Source organism: Leptonotus elevatus, chromosome 10, assembly GCF_054856555.1.
Source record: "Leptonotus elevatus isolate MCC_2025b chromosome 10, RoL_Lele_1.0, whole genome shotgun sequence".
Lineage (NCBI taxonomy): Eukaryota > Metazoa > Chordata > Actinopteri > Syngnathiformes > Syngnathidae > Leptonotus > Leptonotus elevatus.
Window position 1 is genome coordinate 24285879 of NC_141248.1, and position 22468 is coordinate 24308346.

At 41.7% G+C, this 22468-nt stretch overlaps 2 protein-coding genes across 3 annotated transcripts; both read left to right on the forward strand.

Annotated features, from left to right (window-relative positions):
- Window positions 1–38: 38 nt before the first annotated feature.
- Window positions 39–6970, forward strand: gmppb (GDP-mannose pyrophosphorylase B). Its single transcript, XM_086088028.1, has 10 exons — window positions 39–167; window positions 805–1044; window positions 1174–1254; window positions 2302–2350; window positions 2999–3141; window positions 3416–3574; window positions 3656–3734; window positions 5359–5486; window positions 5581–5763; window positions 5860–6970. Exons 2-10 carry the CDS (start codon window positions 916–918, stop codon window positions 5989–5991), a joined length of 1083 nt encoding a protein of 360 aa, XP_085944154.1. The 5' UTR covers window positions 39–167; window positions 805–915; the 3' UTR covers window positions 5992–6970.
- A 1589-nt stretch (window positions 6971–8559) lies between these two features.
- lmcd1 (LIM and cysteine-rich domains 1) lies at window positions 8560–21909 on the forward strand. 2 transcript variants are annotated; one of them, XM_086087514.1, is made up of 7 exons: window positions 8560–8616; window positions 14577–14665; window positions 15702–15957; window positions 17650–17799; window positions 18908–19129; window positions 19208–19426; window positions 20335–21909. In XM_086087514.1, the coding sequence occupies exons 2-7, from the start codon at window positions 14577–14579 to the stop codon at window positions 20443–20445; spliced, it is 1047 nt and encodes a 348-aa protein (XP_085943640.1). In that variant the 5' UTR covers window positions 8560–8616; the 3' UTR covers window positions 20446–21909. The 2 variants fall into 2 exon arrangements, with proteins under 2 accessions (XP_085943640.1, XP_085943641.1); XM_086087515.1 differs by lacking the exon at window positions 8560–8616 and adding an exon at window positions 11325–11417.
- Window positions 21910–22468: the final 559 nt, after the last annotated feature.

Here is a 22468-nt window from a genome sequence, read left to right on the forward strand (position 1 = left end):
AATTTGAAATCCTAAACAGGTTAAACCGGTGTGATATTCTCATAAATTACGTTGAATGGACAATCCGGAAGACAAACAACGAGCTGGGATTTGAACGTTCTTACGTGTCACTCCCGGAGTTCAGGCCACTGTGGATGTTTCCCCAAATTAGCCGCACGGCTGAAAAGGTGAGTTTTTTATAACTTTTAACACTTTACGACATGAACCGTAGCAGTGTTGAGGACGAGTACAATCACTCCACCGCAACGAAAAGCGTGTTAGTTAGCCACCGTAGCTAACATGAGTTCCCTTCCCTTCAATCACTGGGGGTTCTTTAAATGGACTGTATGAACAACTGGAGTCCGGATTTAAATAGATTTATTTATAATTGCCTTAGGGAAACAACATACACAAAATTGGGATAGTTCGTTTTCCTCTGCTGTAGTTTCTTGGTTTTATTTCTAGAAGTTAGTAATGGAAATAATGAAGTTCCACTTGTAACAGAATAAACATTCATTCAAAAGCTGCTATCTACTACAACTCGCATACATATCCTCTCTGATTTGAACCAAAGTGCAGATTAATGTGGATGATTCATAGATGTTATCAGTTAATATGATCTTGGCTGCGAACAGAGAGGAGCTAGTTTACAAAAGAACAGTCAGTGTTGGCAACTTTTCCATTACCTCTAGCAATTATTTAAAAAAAAAAAGTGATCTAAATCACGTTTGTCCTACCTTCGTAAATCACAATAATTTCCACACGCTGCTCCATGGTTATCGATTTATATACTTTTTCTTTCTTTTTCTTTTTTTTTTATTGCAGAAAAACTCAAAAAGACGAAGCGAAAAACGCGTGGGACAGGTCGCCGGCATTGCGGTCGTCGTCGATGTCCCCCGATTGTCGCGGTAACGGTCGCTGAAGACGTCGGCGAGCATGAAGGCGTTGATCCTCGTGGGCGGCTACGGCACCCGCCTGCGACCGCTCACTTTGAGCGTGCCCAAGCCGCTGGTGGACTTCTGCAACAAGCCCATCCTCATGCATCAGGTGGAGGCCCTGGTGAAGGTACGAGAGAACGCCGGCTTCGTTTTGCCAACAGGGGAGGGAGGGGGCGGCGGCAAGCATTAACATGATGCGTTTGTGTGTGTGTGTGTGTGTGTGTGCGTGTGCGCGTTTTGTTTCTGTGCATCCCAGGCCGGGGTCAAGCACGTGGTCTTGGCGGTGAGCTACATGTCGGAGCTGCTGGAGCGAGAAATGAAGGTCCAGGAGCAGAGAGTAGGTCCAACACGCCCGCCACGACTGCACACGAATAGCGATTATATTTTCAATTCATGGGTGGGATTTAACAGAATAGAAGACTTGTTATGGGAAAATGTCAGCAAATGTCAAATGTGGAGTCGACACGTCTGCTGTATTTCTAATCGTCGCTAAAGACGGCATCTTCATATTGTACAGACTAAAACGCATTATATCATCAGAGAGACTGTTTTAATGCGTAGGTGCTGCTGTATTGGTTATTGGGGGGGGGGGGGGTCTTATTTCTAGACACCGAAATTGACAAATTGTCTGGTCAATACGTGCAACCTTTGAGTCTTCCGCTTTTTTGTGTATTTACTTACCCGATTTCAGCAAATAGTAGAAGAGGGTTTCTATTTACTCAACTTCAGATGGGCTGAGGCGTACATTAAGGCAACACCATTATTATAATTTAAGACAAGGGAAAGTACAGTTTAATACAAACTTTGAAAAATATCATAACCATATGTTGCGAAAGTGAGGTTGGATTCACAATAATAGATAAATCATCGAGTTACGAGAGCTTGTGCTGCTCCCATTTCTCACCTGAGGTTTTGTAACACTAACGAGTCACGTGACACCCGGGAGCAAAGATGGCTACTCTTTCACATAGGGGTGTACTCACTTTTGTTGCCAGCGTTTTAGACACGAATGGCTGTGTATGGAGTTATTTTGAGTTGTGAAAGATTGTAAGTGGACGCAGAAAGTATTTGTGGAGTCGACTGGAACTCTATGGATGCCATAATGTATTATCATATTTATTTATTTTAAATGGGGTAAAAATTTGACTGCAAGATACATGGCCTTTGGTAGGTGCTGCTGTTTTGGTTAGCAATGGAAAAAAGTGAAGTTTTGTTTTTCAACAATTACAACCTTTTTGCTCTTTCGCTTCCCTCGTATATTTGCTTAGCCTATTTCCTCAAATAGTGGCAGAGGCTGTTTATTTACTCAACCTCAGATGGGTGAGGCATCATCTATCTATCTCTGATCCTAAGTTGAATGTTTCTTTATTCTTCTCTTCCTTAGCTTGGAATTCGTATTTCGCTCTCACACGAGAAGGAGCCTCTTGGAACGGGTGAGTGTTCACAAGCAGCCTTTGAGAAAAAACGACTGACGCTTGTCCCTGAACATATCATTTTTTTAAATTTCCTTCGACAGTAGGGAAACAAATCCATCCAGTCATTTTTCTATAGCAATTTTCCTCTTTAAACCCACTCCAGAAATGTATAATCAAATATATACTTTTTCTTTTTTTACATTTATAATATATCACGTATTAGCTCATCCTCCAACCATCTTAAATTTTAGGCAAAAAGGGGCATGGAATTAAGCCTTGAGGAGCGCCACCTTCTATTTATAAGTGATGGCCTAAAGCAGGGGTGCTCAAGTTCGGTCCTCGAGAGCCCCTATCCAGCCTGTTTTCCATGTTTCCCTCCTGCAACACAGCTGAATCTAATCATCAGCTATTCAGCGAGCTTTCCAGGAGCCTGATAACGATCCTGATCACGAATCAGGTGTGTTAGTGGAGAGAAACTTGGAAAACAGGCTGGATAGGGGCTCTCGAGGACCGAACTTGAGCACCCCTGGCCTAAAGTATTCGGACACCTTCTGATAATCAAATGTGTTGTTGTTTTTTTTCCCCCTATGACCTGTGATCAGTTTTATTTTCTTTATTTTTGAATCAAATTTCAATTTTTAACGTATTCTCAACCTGGGCCATTAGCCGGTCCTCTGGCGCTGGCCCGCAAGCTGCTGGATGTGGACAACGAGCCCTTCTTCGTCCTCAACTCGGACGTCATCTGTGACTTCCCCTTCCAAAACATGCTCAAGTTCCACTGCGACCACGGCAAGGAGGGCACCATTGTGGTGAGCGGGATGTTTGTAATATGCAAATACATTTGATTTACATCTTCAATTTTAGACAAAAAAGGGGCTTGGATGTAAGCCTTGAGGAGCACCACTTTCCAGTTAAGATTGATGGTCAAAAGTATTCGGACACTTTTTTTTCCCCCTTTTTTGTGGCCTGCTACATTGATGGATAAAAAAACAAAAAAACTATTCCCAGTTCTTGTTCTCTCTCTTATTTTCTTTACATTTTGTTCTAATTTCAAGTATGTTTACAAAGTGTCTCTGTGTGAAGGTGACGCGCGTGGAGGAGCCGTCCAAGTACGGCGTGGTGGTTTTCGAGGCGGAAAGCGGCAGGATCCACCGCTTCGTAGAGAAGCCGCAGGTGTTCGTGTCCAACAAGATCAACGCCGGCATGTACATCTTTAATTCCAGCATGCTGGGCAGAATCCAGGTGCGGGAAAGCGGCCGGCGCGGACGCGGATGTCGATGTGTTGCGCCGTCAACTGTCACGGGTTTTTGCTTTTATGCGCAGTTGAGACCGACATCCATCGAGAAAGAGATTTTCCCGGTCATGGCTGAGGAGGGGCAGCTGTACGCCATGGAGCTGCAGGGTAACTATGACGACGAGTCTTGCCTAGCCTAGCTTAGCGTAGCACGTTTGGGTACAGTAAACGGTTGAGTCTTGTCATGTGGAGAACTTTACTGTTCTTGTAAGTCAACCAAAAACGAAACAAAAATAACAATTTCGTCAACACACATTTTTCGCCGGATTAAAACTTCTCATTTAATAAACAAAAACTGGGACAAAATCAGCTGGGGGGGCGTGGCCACTAACGTGCTAATTTATTAGCTGGTAGTCATAGTAGCTACTTGTTGATATACTGTAATTGCGTGTCAAGTTGTTTTTCATCAAAAAGATGAGAGAAATTTTGATGTGAAATCGTTTTAGATCTGAAATGTTCAACATTATCTGCTGACAAAAAATATACAGATGTAAAACGATCGCCCTAAAATGTTGTCAATTTTTGTTGACTAAAACTCGACGAATAAAATTATGTTTCCTTGGACTAAAATGCTAACTTTATAGCCAACTAAATAAAAACGGAATGAGGTTGTCTATGATTAAAAACTAACAAGCGTGATCGAAACTGGACTGAAAGTGAGACTCAATTTAAAAATGGCGGATAAAATTAACACGAATTGTACAAAAACAAAAGAAAGGTTGAAGGGTTGGATGTGGGTTCAAAGGTTTAGTGACGGTCACTTGTAAAAGAACGTTTGGGTTCATCCTGAAATGTCACCTCTCGAACCTTTTTGTGACTCGTGTATTTGCCCGCTTGCATTCGTGGCCTCTCTGGTCTTCAGCTCGCGGCTCCACAAGACGTAAGTTTCTTTGTGTGCTTTTTAAATCCCACCCAAAGTCCTTGACATCAAGCACTGGCACCCCAAAAATAAAATGGATCAGAACCAGCGGTACTTGATGGCCGACTGGGTGGTTCTGTTCACGGTGTTCCTCTAGATCACCACCACCCCTCTTCTAGTTTTTACTCGAACCTTGTCGTAGTTCCGCATCCTTAGTCAAAGAGCTACAGAATTACACTTTTTTCCCTGGAGTCAACAATCTGGACCAGGTTCTGAGACTTGAACCGGCGTAAAAGACCTTGATCGGAGACTTAAGCCAGAGCCAAAGATCCTGATCACATTCAGACATCTGGAACCAAGTCACAGACTGATACTTGGAGCGGAGTCAAAGTCCTGGACCAGGTTGATAAACTGGGACCTGTGTCGAAGACTCAGACCAAGACTGGAAATTCCTGGACTGGAGTCCTGAGCCAGAGTAAAAATACCTGCACTGTGTCAAAGACCCCCAGTAAAGGTCCAGGGATGACTTCAGTCTGTTTGTTTTTTACTCTTGTTGAGGTCTTTGACTTGGGACCAGTTCTTGACTCAAGTCTAAGCATCTGACTCGGGTCCAGGCTGTTGCCTTGGACCACAAATTATTTCAAAGTCTTTGACTTCAGCCACAATCCAAAATCAGGTTTCAACTCTCATGGAGTTCTTTAGACCAAACCCCCAAGCTCTGTCCAGGTCTTGGACTGCTGCCCAAGTCTCAGATCGCAGCCATTCAGCGCTTGCCTGATCGGTCCAGTCGGGACTTTCCGACGATCGCGTGACGCTGAGCTTCCGAAAACGGACATTTGGTCGAACCCGTGTGCATCCCCGTCTTGTGCGCAGGATTCTGGATGGACATCGGCCAGCCCAAAGATTTCCTCACGGGAATGTGCATGTACCTGCAGTCGCTACGGCAACACGCCCCTGAGAGGCTGCGCACCGGGCCCGGTTTCCTTGGCAACGTTCTGGTGGTGAGACGGTCGTCTGTCGTCATCTCGAACCGAGTCAAACGTGTTCCTGATGCGTTTTTTTTTTTTTTTTTTTTTTTTTTTTTGGGCCCTCCAGGACCCGACGGCCCAGATCGGCGAGAACTGCACCATCGGACCCAACGTGACCCTCGGCGCCGGCGTGGTGGTGGAGGATGGCGTGCGGGTCAAACGCTGCACGGTTCTGAAGGGGGCTCGAGTCCGCTCGCATGCCTGGCTGGAGAGCTGCATCGTGGGCTGGAGCTCCTCCGTGGGCCAGTGGGTAAGTCGGGGCCGTCGCAAATGCGCTGCTCGCCAAATCCCGCGCCAAATCCCGTGCAATCCCGTCTTTTTTTTTTTTTTTTTTTTTTTCTGTCAGGTCCGCATGGAGAACGTGACGGTTCTGGGCGAGGACGTGCTCGTCAACGACGAGCTCTACCTGAACGGCGCCAACGTCCTGCCGCACAAGTCCATCAGCGAGTCTGTTCCGGAACCGCGTATCATCATGTAACACGAGCTCCACTGAGCAGGCAAACTTTAACACAAAATCGTGCCAAGGAACGACGAGACTCGCGTTCGCCTTTTTTTTTTTAACGCTGCTTGTCTGCACCTTCACTGATTGGCCGAGGTCGATGTCACGTGACGGAAGTGGTGGGAAGCAGCTCTAAGGAGCGCACTTCAGCTCAATGTACTGAGAAATGGTCATATTGGCCACTGGGGGGCAGCAGAGGACCCGCTACACAAGAACTTCTCAAGTCCAACGAAGTGATTTAGCATTTGTTCAACTTTCAAAGTAATTTTTCCCTATTTAGGAAAATCATGCAAGTGGAGATAATCTGCCACAGGGTTCAATTGTGGTCATTGAAAATGGTGCATTTCCTGGGTAACAGTTTAGCGTACAAGCGTACAAATGAAGGGATGATGATTTTGGCGTCTTTCTGCTTAGTTAGCTCAACTTGCTGTGTGTCTTCTTTACTACTCATGTGACTTGTTGTGTAGGTTGTTCTTTACGTACTTTGTGTCCATCTTAACTGTTTTGGTGGCCTGTCACTTAGCATGTGATTATGTCTCCTAACTTGCTGTCTACTGTGTTGATGTCACATGACTTCCTGTGCATCTTTATTGCTTTGATGGTTTCGCCTGACTTTATTTCCAGCTTCAATGTTTTTGAAGTCAACTTACTTCCCGTGTGTCTTTTTTTTTTTTTTTTTTTTCCTGTCTCATTTTCCTTGTGAAATAAGTCAGACCCAGAACCCTTGGCCCCGACCCTCTTATTTACTGCTTTATATATCATGTGTCTTCATGAATTTTCTTTTGCAGCAATTGTTGCAACAACAACAAAAATCCTGCAAAACACAAGAAGATAATGGAGGTCTAATGTGACATCGTTGCAAGTTCAAATGCTACTTTTCGTCCAGAAAACGTATGAATTGTTTGACTTTGTGGATGTTGGACTTTGGAGGCTTCGGTGCAGTAGCGTTATTTTTTTTTTGAAAGAAACAAGTAGGAGATTATAGTGAATCGTGTCTCTCGCTATGTGATGAATCGCCTTCAGGGGTTAAGCACGCTTAATTCCGCATTTGTCATGCAACCAGCTCCTAAATGAAGCTGTTTTAAATGTGACCTGAAGGTGGCGCTCGATTGAGGGAACCCTTTTTTTTCACTTGATTTAATTTGCAGGAGAAAAAGGTTTTGTTTTACATGTTTATGATCAGTGTGATTTATGAGGCCATTTTTGGCGGATTTTTCTGCACTCAAAACAAAAGAAATGTGTTGGTATAAGAAGCAAAAAATATTTTCACAATGATATTGGTCAGATTTGAGGGTTATTTGTGTCCTAATTAAATACATTTAAAGCCTATGAAATAAAATTTAAAATGTATTGAATAGTCTATTAATTCATTGGAATGTGAAAATATTTTATTCTAACTATAATCATTTATATCATGATCGATTTAATACATTTCATGAGCTTTTTTAAAATGGTATTTTTCATATATCTAATTGAATGCTTTATTATTTTTCATGTGGCTAATTAAATGCTTTAATATTTGATGGTTCATTTATTTAATGACATTTGCATTTATTTGAGTGCATATTTATTTGGTGGCATCTTTATTTACTGTTCTCTAAAAAAAAACAAAAAAAACAGCCCTAAATATATACTGTCCAGTCCATGCACTTCAAAAATAAGAATTTCAGCCCAAAAATAGAAAATGCCATTAAATGAATTAATAATGTGAAGAAAAAAAATCAGGTTGTGTTGTTGCATTGAGTTAACCTTAACAGGAAGTGACATCATAACCCCACCCAACTACTGTTGGTTCATTCTTTTATTTTCAAAAAGATTCGATAATGTAGTATGCAAACCATTTTCCTCTTTATTTCAAGTGTTTGTGTGGTGTACCGTATTTGGTATTTTCCCCTGTGTGTGTGTGTGCGCGCGCGCACGTGTGTGTGCGTGTGTCTTTAGTGCAGCGTGTGGTCAACCACAGCGCATGCACGTCATATTCTTGGTCAGGCTTGTTTGTGCTGAACAAGCCATTCCACTGAGTCTCCAAGCTTCTCTTTTGGAATATCTTTTACTTTTCTCTTTTTTTTTTTACTTCACATTTTTATGTGCACAATTTACTGTGAAATGAAAGTTTTGAACCAAAAGTGCGCACGGGTGTACCCAATGGAGTGACCTTTGATGGATTCTGACACAAACGGATTGCTATTACCTCCACCAAGGAGGATGAGGAGGATCTTCCAACATTTTCATTGATGAACTGTTTATATTCCCCCCACCCACCCAGCTTTCATCTTCTTGGCTCGTCGTGTGGGGAGCAACCGTTTGGAAAGCCCGCGCGCGTGCATTGTGAGTTGCTCGGAAACGCATTCCTGCAGCACCAGGCGGGTTGGAACACAGACAGGAGGAGGTGAGGAGACCTGCCCACTCGTGGGTTTTTGTGGGGTTTTTGTTTTTTTGGGAAGGGTGGGCAGATGAGGAGGAGGAGGAGACGACCGGCGGGGGGGAAGCAAGAGTGACGGTGGGCGGGGTGGACAGCAAGCGGGCCTGACAAGCGAGGAATTTAAAGTCTCAGTGTGGGTCGGGAGACCAGACGAGACGGACGCCAGAACCGCCGACGCCAAGGTAGGAGACGATAAGTTGGGCCAATGAGGCAACTCAATATAATACATTCACTAAACGTTGGGGGGGAATTTTCCAATGAATCTAAAATGGGGTCCTGACTGATATATATATATATTTTTTTTTTAACAATCATGATATTTGGCAGGAAAAAAACGGATTAATCAGCTGATTAATCGTAAAAATCTATCATGACTAAAATAACTCATTTTTTTGGGATAGGTTAGGTTATACTGTGTTCTCTTACTTTTGTTAACCTTTTTGAACATAGGAGAATTTTCAAATACAAAAACATTCGTTCGATTTAGGCCGTAAATGTATGCAATATTTAAGCAACGTGAGTGCAGAGCTTGACAAAACATGATTTGTGAATGATGCCCTTTCGCAGGAAATCACATTTCTTCTATTTGATTTTTTTTTCTTTGCCAGAAAGTGATGACTTTCTATCAAGTCAAAGCATCTTTATCAGAGTTGCATTTGTAAGATATGATGTACAGAAAGAGAGTTCAACTGAATGTTTGTTTAAAAAAAACAAAAGTTTCACGGTGTGCGTGTCTACAGTCACGCAAACGCTGAAACTTAGCCATAATCTTTTCCTAATTGCCCTCCTGTTAGTGATACGCGGTGAATTTTAGACGATATGGTTATTATGTTCTCCATCTTTTCTTGTTGCTGACGGTGAGAAGTACGAGCTGAAAAAAGTGACACCACGTTTAGCAGCTTCTGCAGTACGAACGTATCTCGGCAAAGATGCATATTGGATTGAACGGCGTCAGAGCTCCATCTAGTGGACAAATAGTGCAAGGACATCATTCTGAGTGACTAAACAGCATTTACTGTTTCATCATGAGAAAATTAAAAATGTATCCATGTTTAATCAACAAAACTGGGGCCGATTATGATTATTTTGAAAAGTGCTTATATCGGACTATAATAAGCCTCCTGAAATACAAAAAAAAAAGCTTTACAGGGTAACGTTTGGTTCGTGGCATGTACGTCCAACTGTTCAAAGTTTTCGTACTTCTTACACAAGTTCAATATTCATAAGGATTTGATGTGTATGCCTTTCTGTAACTCTTCCAGTGTCTGTGTTGCAACCTGCTAATGACATGACAAGCTCAGTGTCCACTTTGCCGTGAGAACAACATCCTGTTTGAAGGCTCACAGCTGCGCTTGTGCGTTCACAAGTTTACAAACACAAAAGGACATTTTTTCGCTAGAATTATACCTACTTTTAGTTTGTTTCATAAGCGCAAGTTGCAGTTTCAATTATGAAATTACTTATATAGGAATATTTTTGTTAGTATTTGTTATAATCCAGAAATAAAATAAACCATATAATGTACTAAAGCAATATTGCACTCCTGAGAGTCATATTTACAGATGTGAATGTGAAACAAACGCAGCAAGAAGCGGCGGTGTCATGTCGACAAACAAACAAAACAAAACAAAACATCCAATGGAAGCTGCTGAGAGCTAAATAAACAGCAGCAATACAAACTATCAACAATGAAGTGACAACTACACACGAATGGTGACATTTATCTGTGATCACCTGATGGATCAGGATCACCTGTCAGGGGCTTTAGACCCCCCCCCCCCCCCCCACAACTCCCCTTTTTGTATCCAAGAGACCCACAACACACACACACACACACACACACACACACACACACACACACACACACACACACACTCAGGTTTGTTGTGGGGAGCTGGATACGTAACAATGACAAATTTAGCTTCCACTGAGCCAGATGTGCTTTTCATAGCGCCACAAATATGAAGTGACACTCTCAGTCGAACCCTCGTGCTCGCCTCACACCCTGACAAGTGGCAGAACAGAAATATAACAAAACACGTTTTTGTAAACATTAGTTTTGCTTGTAGTGGCTAAAAAAACGATGAAGTCAACCATAAACATTTCTTGGCAATAATATGTTATATGTGACTTTAGTAGTCTAAACATGACATTGTGATTGATATTACATTTGTGGAATATGAGTTATGAAGCAAAATCCAGCTGTTTTTTTAATCCATCTCAGCCATTTTGCCACGTGCTGCCGACTGAAGATGACATCGCAGTTGCAACGACCAATCACAGCTCACCTGTTTTCTGAAGCTGCGCTGTGATTGGTTGTTACCTGAAACCGCAGCAACTGTGATGTCATCTTCAGTTGACAGCAAGTGGCAAAATGGCCGCCCTTCTGAGATGGATGAAAGCGGCTGGATTTTGACGTTTAACTCGTATTCCACTAACGCAATATTAAACAGAATAACATATTTAGACGAGTGGCGCTGCAAAAATAAAAATAAAGCTAGGTTGACTTCTGTGAACTGCTCTGAACAGCACAAACGGCAAGTCGGCATGCGACTCGGTGACCTTGACCTTCTTATCTCATTAGCATTTCCTGCTCGTTTCCGTCACATAGTTGGCGTGTTTGGAAGGACGTGGCCAAGCCAAACTCTTCTTATCGCGCTTTCTAAATATAGACCCTCGTCGCCTTTGGGAATTGGCCAACGATTCGCCTCATTCTTGGCAGCTTCAAATAAGTCAGTAGTGGTTCAAAGATATGCTTATTGTAGATATAAAAAAAAAAAAAAGAATAACTCAAGCTAAAATTGGGGTGTCAATATAAGTGCGTTCATTTTGAGTTCATTTAAAGTTTGCGCGATTAGTGACCGCCCCTTACTTGGAAAGCCGCAGCAGACACGTGACCTGGCAATAGCCAATAGCACGAACATCTTTACTAGCTAAAAATGCACAAAGCGCCTCTCGCTCTTCGACATTCAACAAGGAAACGGTGAGTCATTCTACAACAGAATTAAACGTTTGGTTTGTTTGTTTGTTTGCGTCGGCGCCGGATTCCTGGTTTCGTCACAGCTGCATGTCCCGCCCCCTAAACACAATGTCGCTCTGTGATTGGTCCGAAGCACGGCGCAAATCAACGGGCTCGGTACAAGATGTATTCTCGGGAGTTACTTTAGTTAGTTAAAATCCTGCCAGAATTCATCTTGCACGGCAAGGTTAGCAGACACGTCCACATCAAAATGAAGCTGAATAATAGTGGCAGAAAAATGATCTCAACACAAATCAATATCACGCTCTTTTTATGTATTTATTATGGGCCTGCTAAGCGGAGCAAGCAGCAGCGAAGCTGCTGCTTGCGGAGCAAGCAGGCACATATTACTATCCACCCTAGAAAAGGGTTTATTATTTTTTTTCTTTTTTATTCTTCCACCGACTTTTCCGCAAAAATGCGGCCCGAACCGTAGATCGCACCGGGACAAAAGAGGTATCAAACGATGCGGCTCGATCTGACTCGCTGCGCTATTATTTTTATAAGAATTCCCAGTTACCATGGCGACGCTATTCCCAAAAAACTCCCAAAAAAAGTCCCATAGGAATGAATGGGAATCCGAAAGAGATCAACTCCAATCAAGCACCTTTTTCAAAGACACGCTGCGCGCGCATACGTTAACCGACCGATATGAAAATTAGCTCATTTTGTTGGAATTTTTGTCATCTTTAGCTCAGTGTCAAAAAAAATATTAAGGAATGAAAGCTCTTCCCCCTGTGCGGGTTCAAAGACAGTGAGTGTAATCGCCACTCTGATATGCAATTAAGGCTTCAGTGACGGGAACCAAAAAAATCTATTTCCAAAAGTTTCACTTCAACTCGTCACCATGGCCACAATCTTTGCTCACTAGACATCAAATTCACACATTTTGTAGCCACAAGCCTCTGCTTTCTGAAAAACTAAGTTTTATTTGGCTAAGGTGTCAATTAGTACCTTTATTTTCACTTTAAGCGAGGAGAAGTCGGACTTTGGCGCCTATCTCCTCCATGTTAATTTCGCTGTTTTTTCCCTCTTCATTTTCGATCAATCATAAGTTTTCAACCTGCTCTCATTTGGTCATTTTTCATCCGATTAAAAAACTGAGAACATGCTCGCGTTCCCCAAACCCTTGCCGTTCTAACGAGCCATTTCTGGAATCTGCATCTTCAACCGTTAAGTCGCGAGAGGCTTTTGTTTGAGGTGAGCGTAATCCTATACAAATCAATGGAGTGTTGGTGCGTGACGTCTCCTCACAACTTAAAATCAAATGTGTGTGCGTGAATGTGCATGTTTTGTAAAGGGGCAGTGAGATACTGTTAATTATGGTAGATTCCACATTTCTTGACCGATTTCAATGGTTTGAATTTTAAACTGTTCAGCTCATTGAAATGTTACTTAAAATCAAATGTGTGTGCGTGAATGTGCATGTTTCTTAAAGGGGCAGTAACATATTGTTGATTATGGTTAACTTTTACATTTCTTGAGCGATTTCAATGGTTTAAATTTTAAACTGTTCAGCTCATTGAAATGTTGGTTAAAATCAAATGTGTGTGCGTGAATGTGCATATTTCTTAAAGGGACAGTAAGATACTTTATTTGATCTTGATTATGGTTAACTTGCACATTTCTTGAGCGATTTCAATGGTTTAAAATTTAAACTGTTCAGCTCATTGAAATGTTAGTTAAAATCAAATGTGTGTGCGTGAATGTGCATGTTTCTTAAAGGGGCAGTAATACTTTTAGTTGATTATAACTTCCACATTTCTTGAGCGATTTCAACGGTTGAAATTTTAAACTGTTCAGCTCATTGAAAAGAGTTGCAAGAGTTAGCAGGCCCATTCAAAATTTCCGCGGGAATTTTTCTAGTTTTTTTTACAGTACATCTTTTTAATTTAAACTCAATTTTATGAATTATTATGAAATTACTTCATCAATGATGAAAAGATGCAGCCATATTTCTATTAGTTTAACATTTTTTTCCACTTTTATGTTAACAAGAGTATGAAAACTTGGGGGGGAAAACATTTTATTGTACATTTAGAACAGGTATGAAATTAATCGTCATGCAATTAATTATGATTAAAAATTTGAATCGCCTGACAATCCTAAAAAAAACATTTTAGTTAACGAAATGAAATGCATGGAAACTAACTGAAACTAGACTTTGATTTGACTTTGTTTCACAACTCGAGCCTTTAACGAATGTATACTTGTTTTGGTAAACATCAAAGACAATTTCAAGTCTTTCACGGACCCAAGGTGCATTTTTGACCAATGGTACGAGGTGCGGGTCATGTTTTCTGGTCACGCGCGTGTTCTTAAAGCGTTAAACCAGAAAAAAGCTTTTGTGGCTTTTAACGTGCTTGTGTTCCTATTCCGGAGTCAACATGACACGGCCCCTGAGCCCTGACCTAAAGCCCGTCAGGCTCCCCTGGGATGAACCCGAGCACCGGTCTGCTTACTAATACCCGCTGACAGACAAACAGGCGGCCGGACAAAGTGACAATGTCACAATGTCACAACTTCAGCCAGAAGATTTCAATCAAACAAAGTCCGGCCGGGCTCGGGTGAGACATTCGCGGCCCCGGCCCATTTTTATTTATTTATTGGCCTGCAACATATTCTAAAAGTAAAATTAAACGTCACCGTCAACTCAGCCTGCCCTTGTGACTTGGAAGTGGAAAAAACAATCAATCTCGCAAACGACATCAATGACGTTTTCCAGGTCAACAATTTAGATTCTTAATTGTGTCAAATATTGTTTTCATAAAAATCTAAAAACAGTTTACAGTCCTTAATGAACGTGCGCAGTGTTGTTTTCAAAAAAGACCATTTTGACGCGTCAATGGACTTAAAAACGCTTTCTGAATCATCAAAGAGTCTTTGCCTGAAGTAAGAAAATAAAAATAAAAATTGACGCCATTTCAAGTCGTCAACAGACCCGACAAAGCAAGCCTGCCTAGCAACAGGTGACGTCAGCCTCGCCCAGGAATTCAAACGATCCGCCCGGCTAACTGACCATTGGCGCTGCTGTTTTGTTTAGCGACATCATTGAAATGTGCTCATTAGGAAGATTCCGAAATGAGCGGCACAAGTGATTGATTGTTGTGTTTTTCTTCTCAGATGTCAGTCGAGGCGAGCGCATCAAATCCAGCTGTGTGTCTTGTTTGCAAGGACGGCGGCTGCGCTGGTTTGCAGCCGCATTCCTGGAGGTGACGTCATCTTTTATTCATACAGTCAACTCCTGTTTATCGTTTGTGTTGTGCTGCAATCAATAATAATCCACAGTCGAGAGACCAAATTGTAATTTAAAAAAATAACAAATATATATTTGACACCTCCCACAAGCTTTTAACACATTTACAAAAACACACATTAAGCGCCGGTTCTCGTGCTGTCAAGAAATGGAAGACGGTCAACGTCAAAGTGCGCCAAAAAGTTGTTTATTTGTTGCTTTCAGTCCAAGTTTACGATAAAACTGCCACATAAAACTAAAGGCAATTAAACATGGCATTTAAACACCAAAACTGTTTAGCTAAACAACAATTTGGTCTGTCAAAAAGTATGCTAGCTAAATGCTAACATGCAATGCGAGACGGCATAGACAAGCTAACGTAAAATAGCATGGCTCAAGGTTCGCCAAACTTTTTCTAGCTAAGAGCTACTTCTTGACTACTGATTATTGAAAAGGGTTACGCGTTTGATTTAAGAACTAAATGAAATAAAAACAAGACGAGTAGAGCTAGCAAGCCTAGCATGGTGTGGCACAAATTGATAATACTACACTTAAGTGTGCAACTCAAAAGTCAGATGTGTGGAACTATTTGAACCAATACTGAAGTGTCTAGTCATTCACAATCGCTAAAATAGCCAAGGATGCTAACAACGAACCGCGATATATCGAGGCAATGCTTCTATTAATAACACGGAAGTTGACATGGAGTATCATTTAGGGTTGGACAAAAATAATCCTCCCTGGCATTTTGACTTAGGCTCGCTGGCCCAGCCCCAATTCCTGACCACCCTTTTTGCTACCACGTAGTTCTACCACTGATGTTTATTGGTTCAGTTTGCTTGCTAAATGGATGGATGGGCTGCTCCCTCTGAATTGTGGGTAAAATGGAGAAAATAATAATTGAGTAGCACCACATCAGCCCCAAAAGACACCTCCCCATCGGGTATCTGCCCCGTATGCCAGATGGTCCAGTCCAGCCATGAGGATAGACGCGGCCTTGTCGTTGCTTTCAGGAAAGCGTGCGTGGCGTGCGGCTGCAGCACGGTGGACCACGCCCCCGGCGACCACGACGACGACGACCGGCGAATGGGACGCCTGCTGACCGACTCGCCCTGCGCCCACCTGACGGCCAAGGTGAAAGGGGGCGGCGGCCTTCGCCTCTACAAGAGGAATCGCATGATCGTGACCAATCCCGTGGTGTCGCGCAAGGACCCCACCTTCAGCACCATCACCTACGATTGGGCGCCCGCCGGCCTCAACCAGAAGCTGGTGAGGAAAGCACAAGCATCAAAAATGGATGCTTTTGCATACGGAGGACCAAAACTGCCAAAATTCAAAATAAATAGATGAATAAATAAAAGTGAAAATAAAAACGGATATAAAAAATATAATTAAAAAATTAAATACAAAAAAATAAATATAAATGGAAATAAAAACAAATGTGTGTGTGTGTGTGTATATATATAAATAAATTAATGAATAAAATAAATAACAGTAAAAATAATTACAAAAATTTAAAAAACGGATTCAAAAAATACAAATAAATATTCAAATGTGGAAATAAATACAAAAATAAATATATAAATAGAATGAATGTAACCACAACTTGCGACTTGAGTTGCTGGAGCTTTCCATGCAGAATCCAACCCAAGACACGCTTAGGAACGCCCCCTCGTTTGAATAACATTTCATAATGACAAAACGTCTGCAGCATGAAATTACTAAATGTGAGAGCAGAGCGTTTTTATGATTGATTGATATTTAATTATATTTATTATATTTATTTTTGTATTTTTTCCACATCTTTTTTTTATATTTATATTTATTTTTTCACATTTATTAAAATATGTATTTTATATTTTAATGTAGTTTTTCATTTTTGTTTATTTTTACTTTGATTTATATATACAGTGTGTATATATATATATATATATGTTATGTTATGTTATTGTATAAGTTTTGCATTTTCTATTTCTATTAATTTTTTTTATAACATTTTTTAATTATATTTTTATATCCGTTTTTATTTTCACTTTTATTTATTTTTAAATTTGGCAGTTTTGGTCCTCCATAATCAGTTGGACATTGAAGGGTTTGTTGACAAGGACATAAATATAAAAAAAAAGAATTACAATATGATAGTAGAATTGATCATAAAATGCCTGATCTAACATTTTACGTAAGCGTCAAGTCAAATTTGTAGTCTTTAATGTCGTTTTTTTGTAAACTGAAGACATTTTGTTTCCTTTAGCCAGCGAGCGCTGCAGGATTTTACCAGCAGCACCGTCCGTCCGTCCGTCCCCGTTGGATTGTCTGCTTCCCATTAAAAAGCCTCACGTCTGTTTCGGGTTTCCTCGTCTAACGATTGCGTTGGTGAGCGTGATTGTCGGAGGAGGAGGAGGGGCGGGGTTGCCCTTTGAGGTGGTGGGGGTCCCGCATCATTGCGGTGTAACATGTCGAGTTAAATGTGTTACTCATTAAAAAATGAAAAAGCATTCCGAGTGCAACTTTGGACAATTAGTCACGACTCTGCCGCTGTCATCTGATAACCCCGTGGACCACAAAGAGAGTCAGACTGTGGGTGGATACGCCAAATGGGGGCTAAGAAAAACATGCGAATTGTTTTTTGCTGAAAATATCTCTTACAATGATTATTACGAAGGGTGGGACGAAATATTTCAAAGGCGGTAGTAAATAAAATTGAAACAACACCGGCTCAACAACAGATCCCTGCGGAACGCCAAGTTGTTGCAACCAAAGGACATCAAATGTGTCACGACGCAAACTCGATTCAGGAAAAAAGGATCGTTAAGGTCACATTCAAAGGAAAATGTTGTAAGAATAAATTCAACGTTGTGAAAGAAGACTCTCTCGTAGTTGCCAAATGCAACACCTGACACTTCTTCTTGCCCCGTTGAAGAATTGACCACAAGATGATGATCAGAGTTCCACAATTCACAGGCCAAGCAGTACATGGAGCTGATCCCAGAGAGCCAGCGTCCCGTCTCCGGGACCGGCGGGGCAGTGCTGCGTCGCAGGCATCTCCTCAGCCAGCTTCCGGCCTACGATCAGGACCCCATGACGTGCCAGAGCCTGGCCAGCGAACACGAGGTGAAGTGACAAAAGGGAATCACCACTTCCTGGAGGAGCAAATTCCTCAAACCCAAATTCCTAACCCCTTAATTCCACAATAACACAACCCTAATCCTAAACCTGCACTCGACACGCGACGTTAGACGAGACCCTAACCCAATCCCAACTCTCAATTCAACACCAAAATAAATTCTTAAACCTCAAGCCGATGCTTCCAAATTTAGTTTTTTTTTAATTTAGTCTCAGTTTTAGTTCAATTTCAACAGAGGTGGCAAATCCAGATCCATAAAGTGAATTCCTGCCACAGTTTGGCTTTAGCCTCAGGTGCTAGCTAGCTAGCTCCCTAGCTAGTAAACGAGCACCATGGGAGCTAGCTAGAGAGCTAGCTAGCTAGCACCTGAGGCTAATGCCAAACTGTGGCAGGCTTTTTACTTTCTGGACTTCGTCAACCTCATCCCATTTTTATTTAGTCAACTTTTAGTCGACTATATGTCGAGCATTTTAGTTGCTATTTTAGTCCCAAAAAACATAATTTTAGTCAACTGAAACATTTTAGTCACTCATCTTACCTTTTACAATTTTTGTCAGCAGATTGAACATTTCCATCTAATCTAAAACGACTTAACATAAAATGGTCTCTCTTTTTTAATTTAAAATAACTTCACACACAATTAGAGTAAAGTGGCTATTATGGCTCCATGCTACACGCTAGTATTAGCATTAGTTAGCGGTCGGATTAACATTGTTTGAACGTTATAGCTGTGGGATTCATGTCACGTTGCACTCGCTAGCTGCAGATTTGAAAGCGGGTGTGTGACTTTGTATTAGTGACAGATTAGCCGAGACAGGATTTTTACAAAATCATCATTTTCGTATCATCTTTGTTCGTGAACTAAAATGTCCAAAGATTTTAGTCCAGTCTTTATCAAGTGAGTTACATTTTGGTCTCGTCTTTATTAGTCGACCAAAATGCATTCTGATTTAATCACAATTATTTTTTATTTTAGTCTGGTCTGGTCTAATTTTCGTCCTGAAATAAAAAATGTGTGTTGACAAAAATAAATGTATTTAGTTTTCGTTACCAAAATGAACACTACTTCCAACTGATGTCCCTTCACTGTCGCAGGTGTCCGCCATGTTGCTTTTTGTCAAGCGCTACAAAATGGAGGTGCTGGGCGTAGGCGAGGTGGCGCTGCCCGGCGACTGCGAAGCCCTGAGGGAGGCGGCCAATCAGAGGGAAGCCAAAGAGAAAAACCACGCCGACGAAAAGGGGGCGGACCATCAGCAGGATGGCAGCATCGTCGCTCCTGAAGAGTCCGCCGACGGCACCAAGAACAACACGCGAAACGTAAGATGTCGGAGCCAACATCTTTTAACCGGTGAGAGGTTCCAAAGTTATCATTGTACTTTTTCTATCATTTTTCAGCGTTGCTCCGGTTGCGGCGACGACGTGGCGGCCGACAGCCCGGCGGTTTTTGCCCAGCGCGCCGGTTACCGCGCCGCCCTGTGGCATCCCGCCTGTTTCACGTGCGCCGAGTGCAGCCAGGGATTGGCGGACCTGGTTTACTTCTGGGCCAATCGGAGGCTGCTGTGCGGACGACATTACTGCCAGAGCGTCAGGCCGCGCTGCTCCGGCTGCGACGAGGTGAGGAGTCAAGACGCTCATCGTACGTCATGTCATATCCTGAGGCACGCGTCTCGAGTCGGAACCTCTCGTCTCGTATTATTATTTTAAAGTGAATTATATCAACTTTAAATATGTTTTCTTTGCATTTCAGTTGATTTCATAAATTTGAAACATTTTGTAAATGATGGATCATTTCTATTTATTTGTATTCATTTTTATGAATTCATTTTCTTTTGATTTTCTATTAAATTTCAATTATTCTTGTTACTTGGTACTATTTTAATTTAATTTATTTGCTTCAAAAAATGTATAAAAACATTCCATGTTAAATATTGCCATGGTCCCAAAATATTATTTTTTCTTTTTATGCTAGAGCATACAGAACGATTTAATGTAGCCTCTGACCTGAAAAGGTCAATGGTAGTTATTGCAAAAAACGGCCAGCAGGTGGCAGCAGAGTATAAGAGATCAACCAGCGCCATTTTGCAACAAGCTCTTTTTACCAGTGTTTTCAACAGGAATGTGAATAATGATGAAACTTGAAATAGTAATTGCTGCAAAACGGAAACGGATAGAAATATATATTTTTTTCCTGTTGAAAGAAGAGACTCTACTCTTTCTTTTGGTAGGTTCCATGTTTTTATAGCAATATAACACAATATTCTGTGGGCCTTGCAAAATCAGTCAAAATCCAGTAAAACAGCCGGGAGCGAAGGGGGTTGCTTCAGTGAAAATGGCTGCCAGTCAATGAGCTAAAAAGTTATCATTTACATGTATATTTATTTTCCAGTGTATTTACTCATTTTATATTATATCTTAAACATATTTTTCATACTTCCGAGCTTTTACTGATATGATTTAGACATTCACATCTCTCATTTTCATGACTTATATTGTATTCATATTTATTCTCATCATTTCTTCAGCTGATCTTCAGCGAGTCTTTCCACGTGACACAAGATGGCCGCGCGTGGCATCATCATCATTACTGCTGCTGGAAATGCGGACAAAGCCTGGATACGCCCTGCCACCACTGACGCACGCACGCGCACGCACGCACGCATGAACGCACGCATGAACAAACCGTTCATTTCTTTACATTCTCTTCTGTAACGTGCTATTTTTCTGGGTTGCGCATGAGACACCGGATGAATGGCGTTTCAATTCCTTTCCTTGGAGGAAGCCGATTTTGGTCAGTCAAGGTACCACTTCCAGCGTGTTGCTAATGCTAAGCCCGAGTGGAGTCTTGGAAGTGTCGTTCGGAGCGCTTAACGGGACTTTTATTTTGGAGCGGACGCCTTTTGGCTGATTTATCGGCTCGTAAATTGCCGGCCGAGTGACGTGATCCAGATGTGAGCGCTCACAAGGCCTTTGGAGATGTTTAAATGAGCTCATATTTGACATTCACGCTTGCCAAACTGGACAGGCTTAAACTCGTATTCTTTTATTTTTATTTCTGGAGACATCAAAATATGAATGGGAAGAAGTGTTCTTTAAAACAACGCCAAAACAGCTCATTTCTCCCAAAGGCTCACAACGCACGATGGCTGCAAAGTAAATGTGGCATCTGTAAAACTGACATTTACAAAATTGTAATATTCAAATATTTATTTTAATCTGTTTCATTGATTTACAACTTTTCAAATGAATACATTACATAAAATTAAATTTTAATCAAATAAAATCACTTTAAACACCAAAACAAATGTAGAATATAAAGTTCAAATATATCAAGGTTTCGCACCCGTATCGGTTGCCTGACCTTTCTGCAGTTGAGTAAACAAACACAATGGCCACTACATGAGGAAATCGGCTAATTGGCTCCAAATTCCATATTGCAAATCTGCTTGGATCTTTTCCTGTTTTGCTTTTTTTTCGTGACAATAAAAATATTTCAAATGTTTGTTGTGCACATGATTGAATCCAAATTTTGTCAAGGGTCTTTTTTGAAGTGAGCGAGTGTGCGTTTAAAATGTGGTCAAATAGGTGAGGAGCTCTTATCATGCATTTAAAAGAGATGGTTGCGAGAGAGAGAGAGAGAAAAAAGAAGGTGGGTCAGGATGACGTACGCCTGGCAGGAATGTCAGCTTTTCACGGCGTTCCTTGGCAGTTGCATCACCAACCAAAGAAAGCACTATTTAAGGATATTTTTAGATCCGGAATGAGACGTTTACTTGCATTTTCACGCTTTGGGATCCGGGAATGATCGATGAGGTCACTTGACTTGACTGAATCATTAGTCGGCAAGTCAACGCTTGATGTTGAGGTGGTGGCGCCCTCGGGTGGAGGAACCCTTCCATGACACACGCTACTACGTCGCACTCATTGTTTTTTGTTTTTGTTTTGTGTGTGTGTGTGTGTGTGTGTGTGTGTTGTTGTTTTTTTAATTATTATTATTATTACTACAGTCACTGAACGCAGCACGCCTTGTTATTTTTGCCCAAAATAAGTGCTGATTAAAAGTGTTCTGTTACCAAACTCGGCAAGGTTGTTCTTGTACTTTCCGCACATGTCAAATAGTCATTGAACGCAGCACGGCTTGCCCATCGTATTTATATCTAAAGATTGGTCCTTCATACGAAATGAGCAACAAAAAAAATATATTTGTAGTCCATGAATGCAGCACGGCCAGTCGATTGTTATGAATGTCGACAAAACGCTTTCGTCTCCAACAGCAGGATCGCGATTTGAGATCTTATCTCAACACCAACGTTCTCTTAGTAAATGAAACTCCCGTTGTCACGATTGCGGCACGGCCAGTCCAATGTTCAAAGATTTCGTCGGTCTGAAGTACCTGACCCGTGAATGACATTCCCCCACATTTCCCATTGTCTGTGAACGCAGCACGCTCTGTTCAAAGCGCTGAATGCCGACGAACAGCTACGTCACCGGAACTCCCCCCCGTCGTCAATGAATGCAGCGCGGCCAGTCCAATGTTCAAAGATTTCGTCGGTCTGAAGTGCCTGACCCGTGAATGATATTCCCCCACATTTCCCATTGTCTGTGAACGCAGCACGCTCTGTTCAAAGCGCTGAATGCCGACGAACAGCTACGTCACCG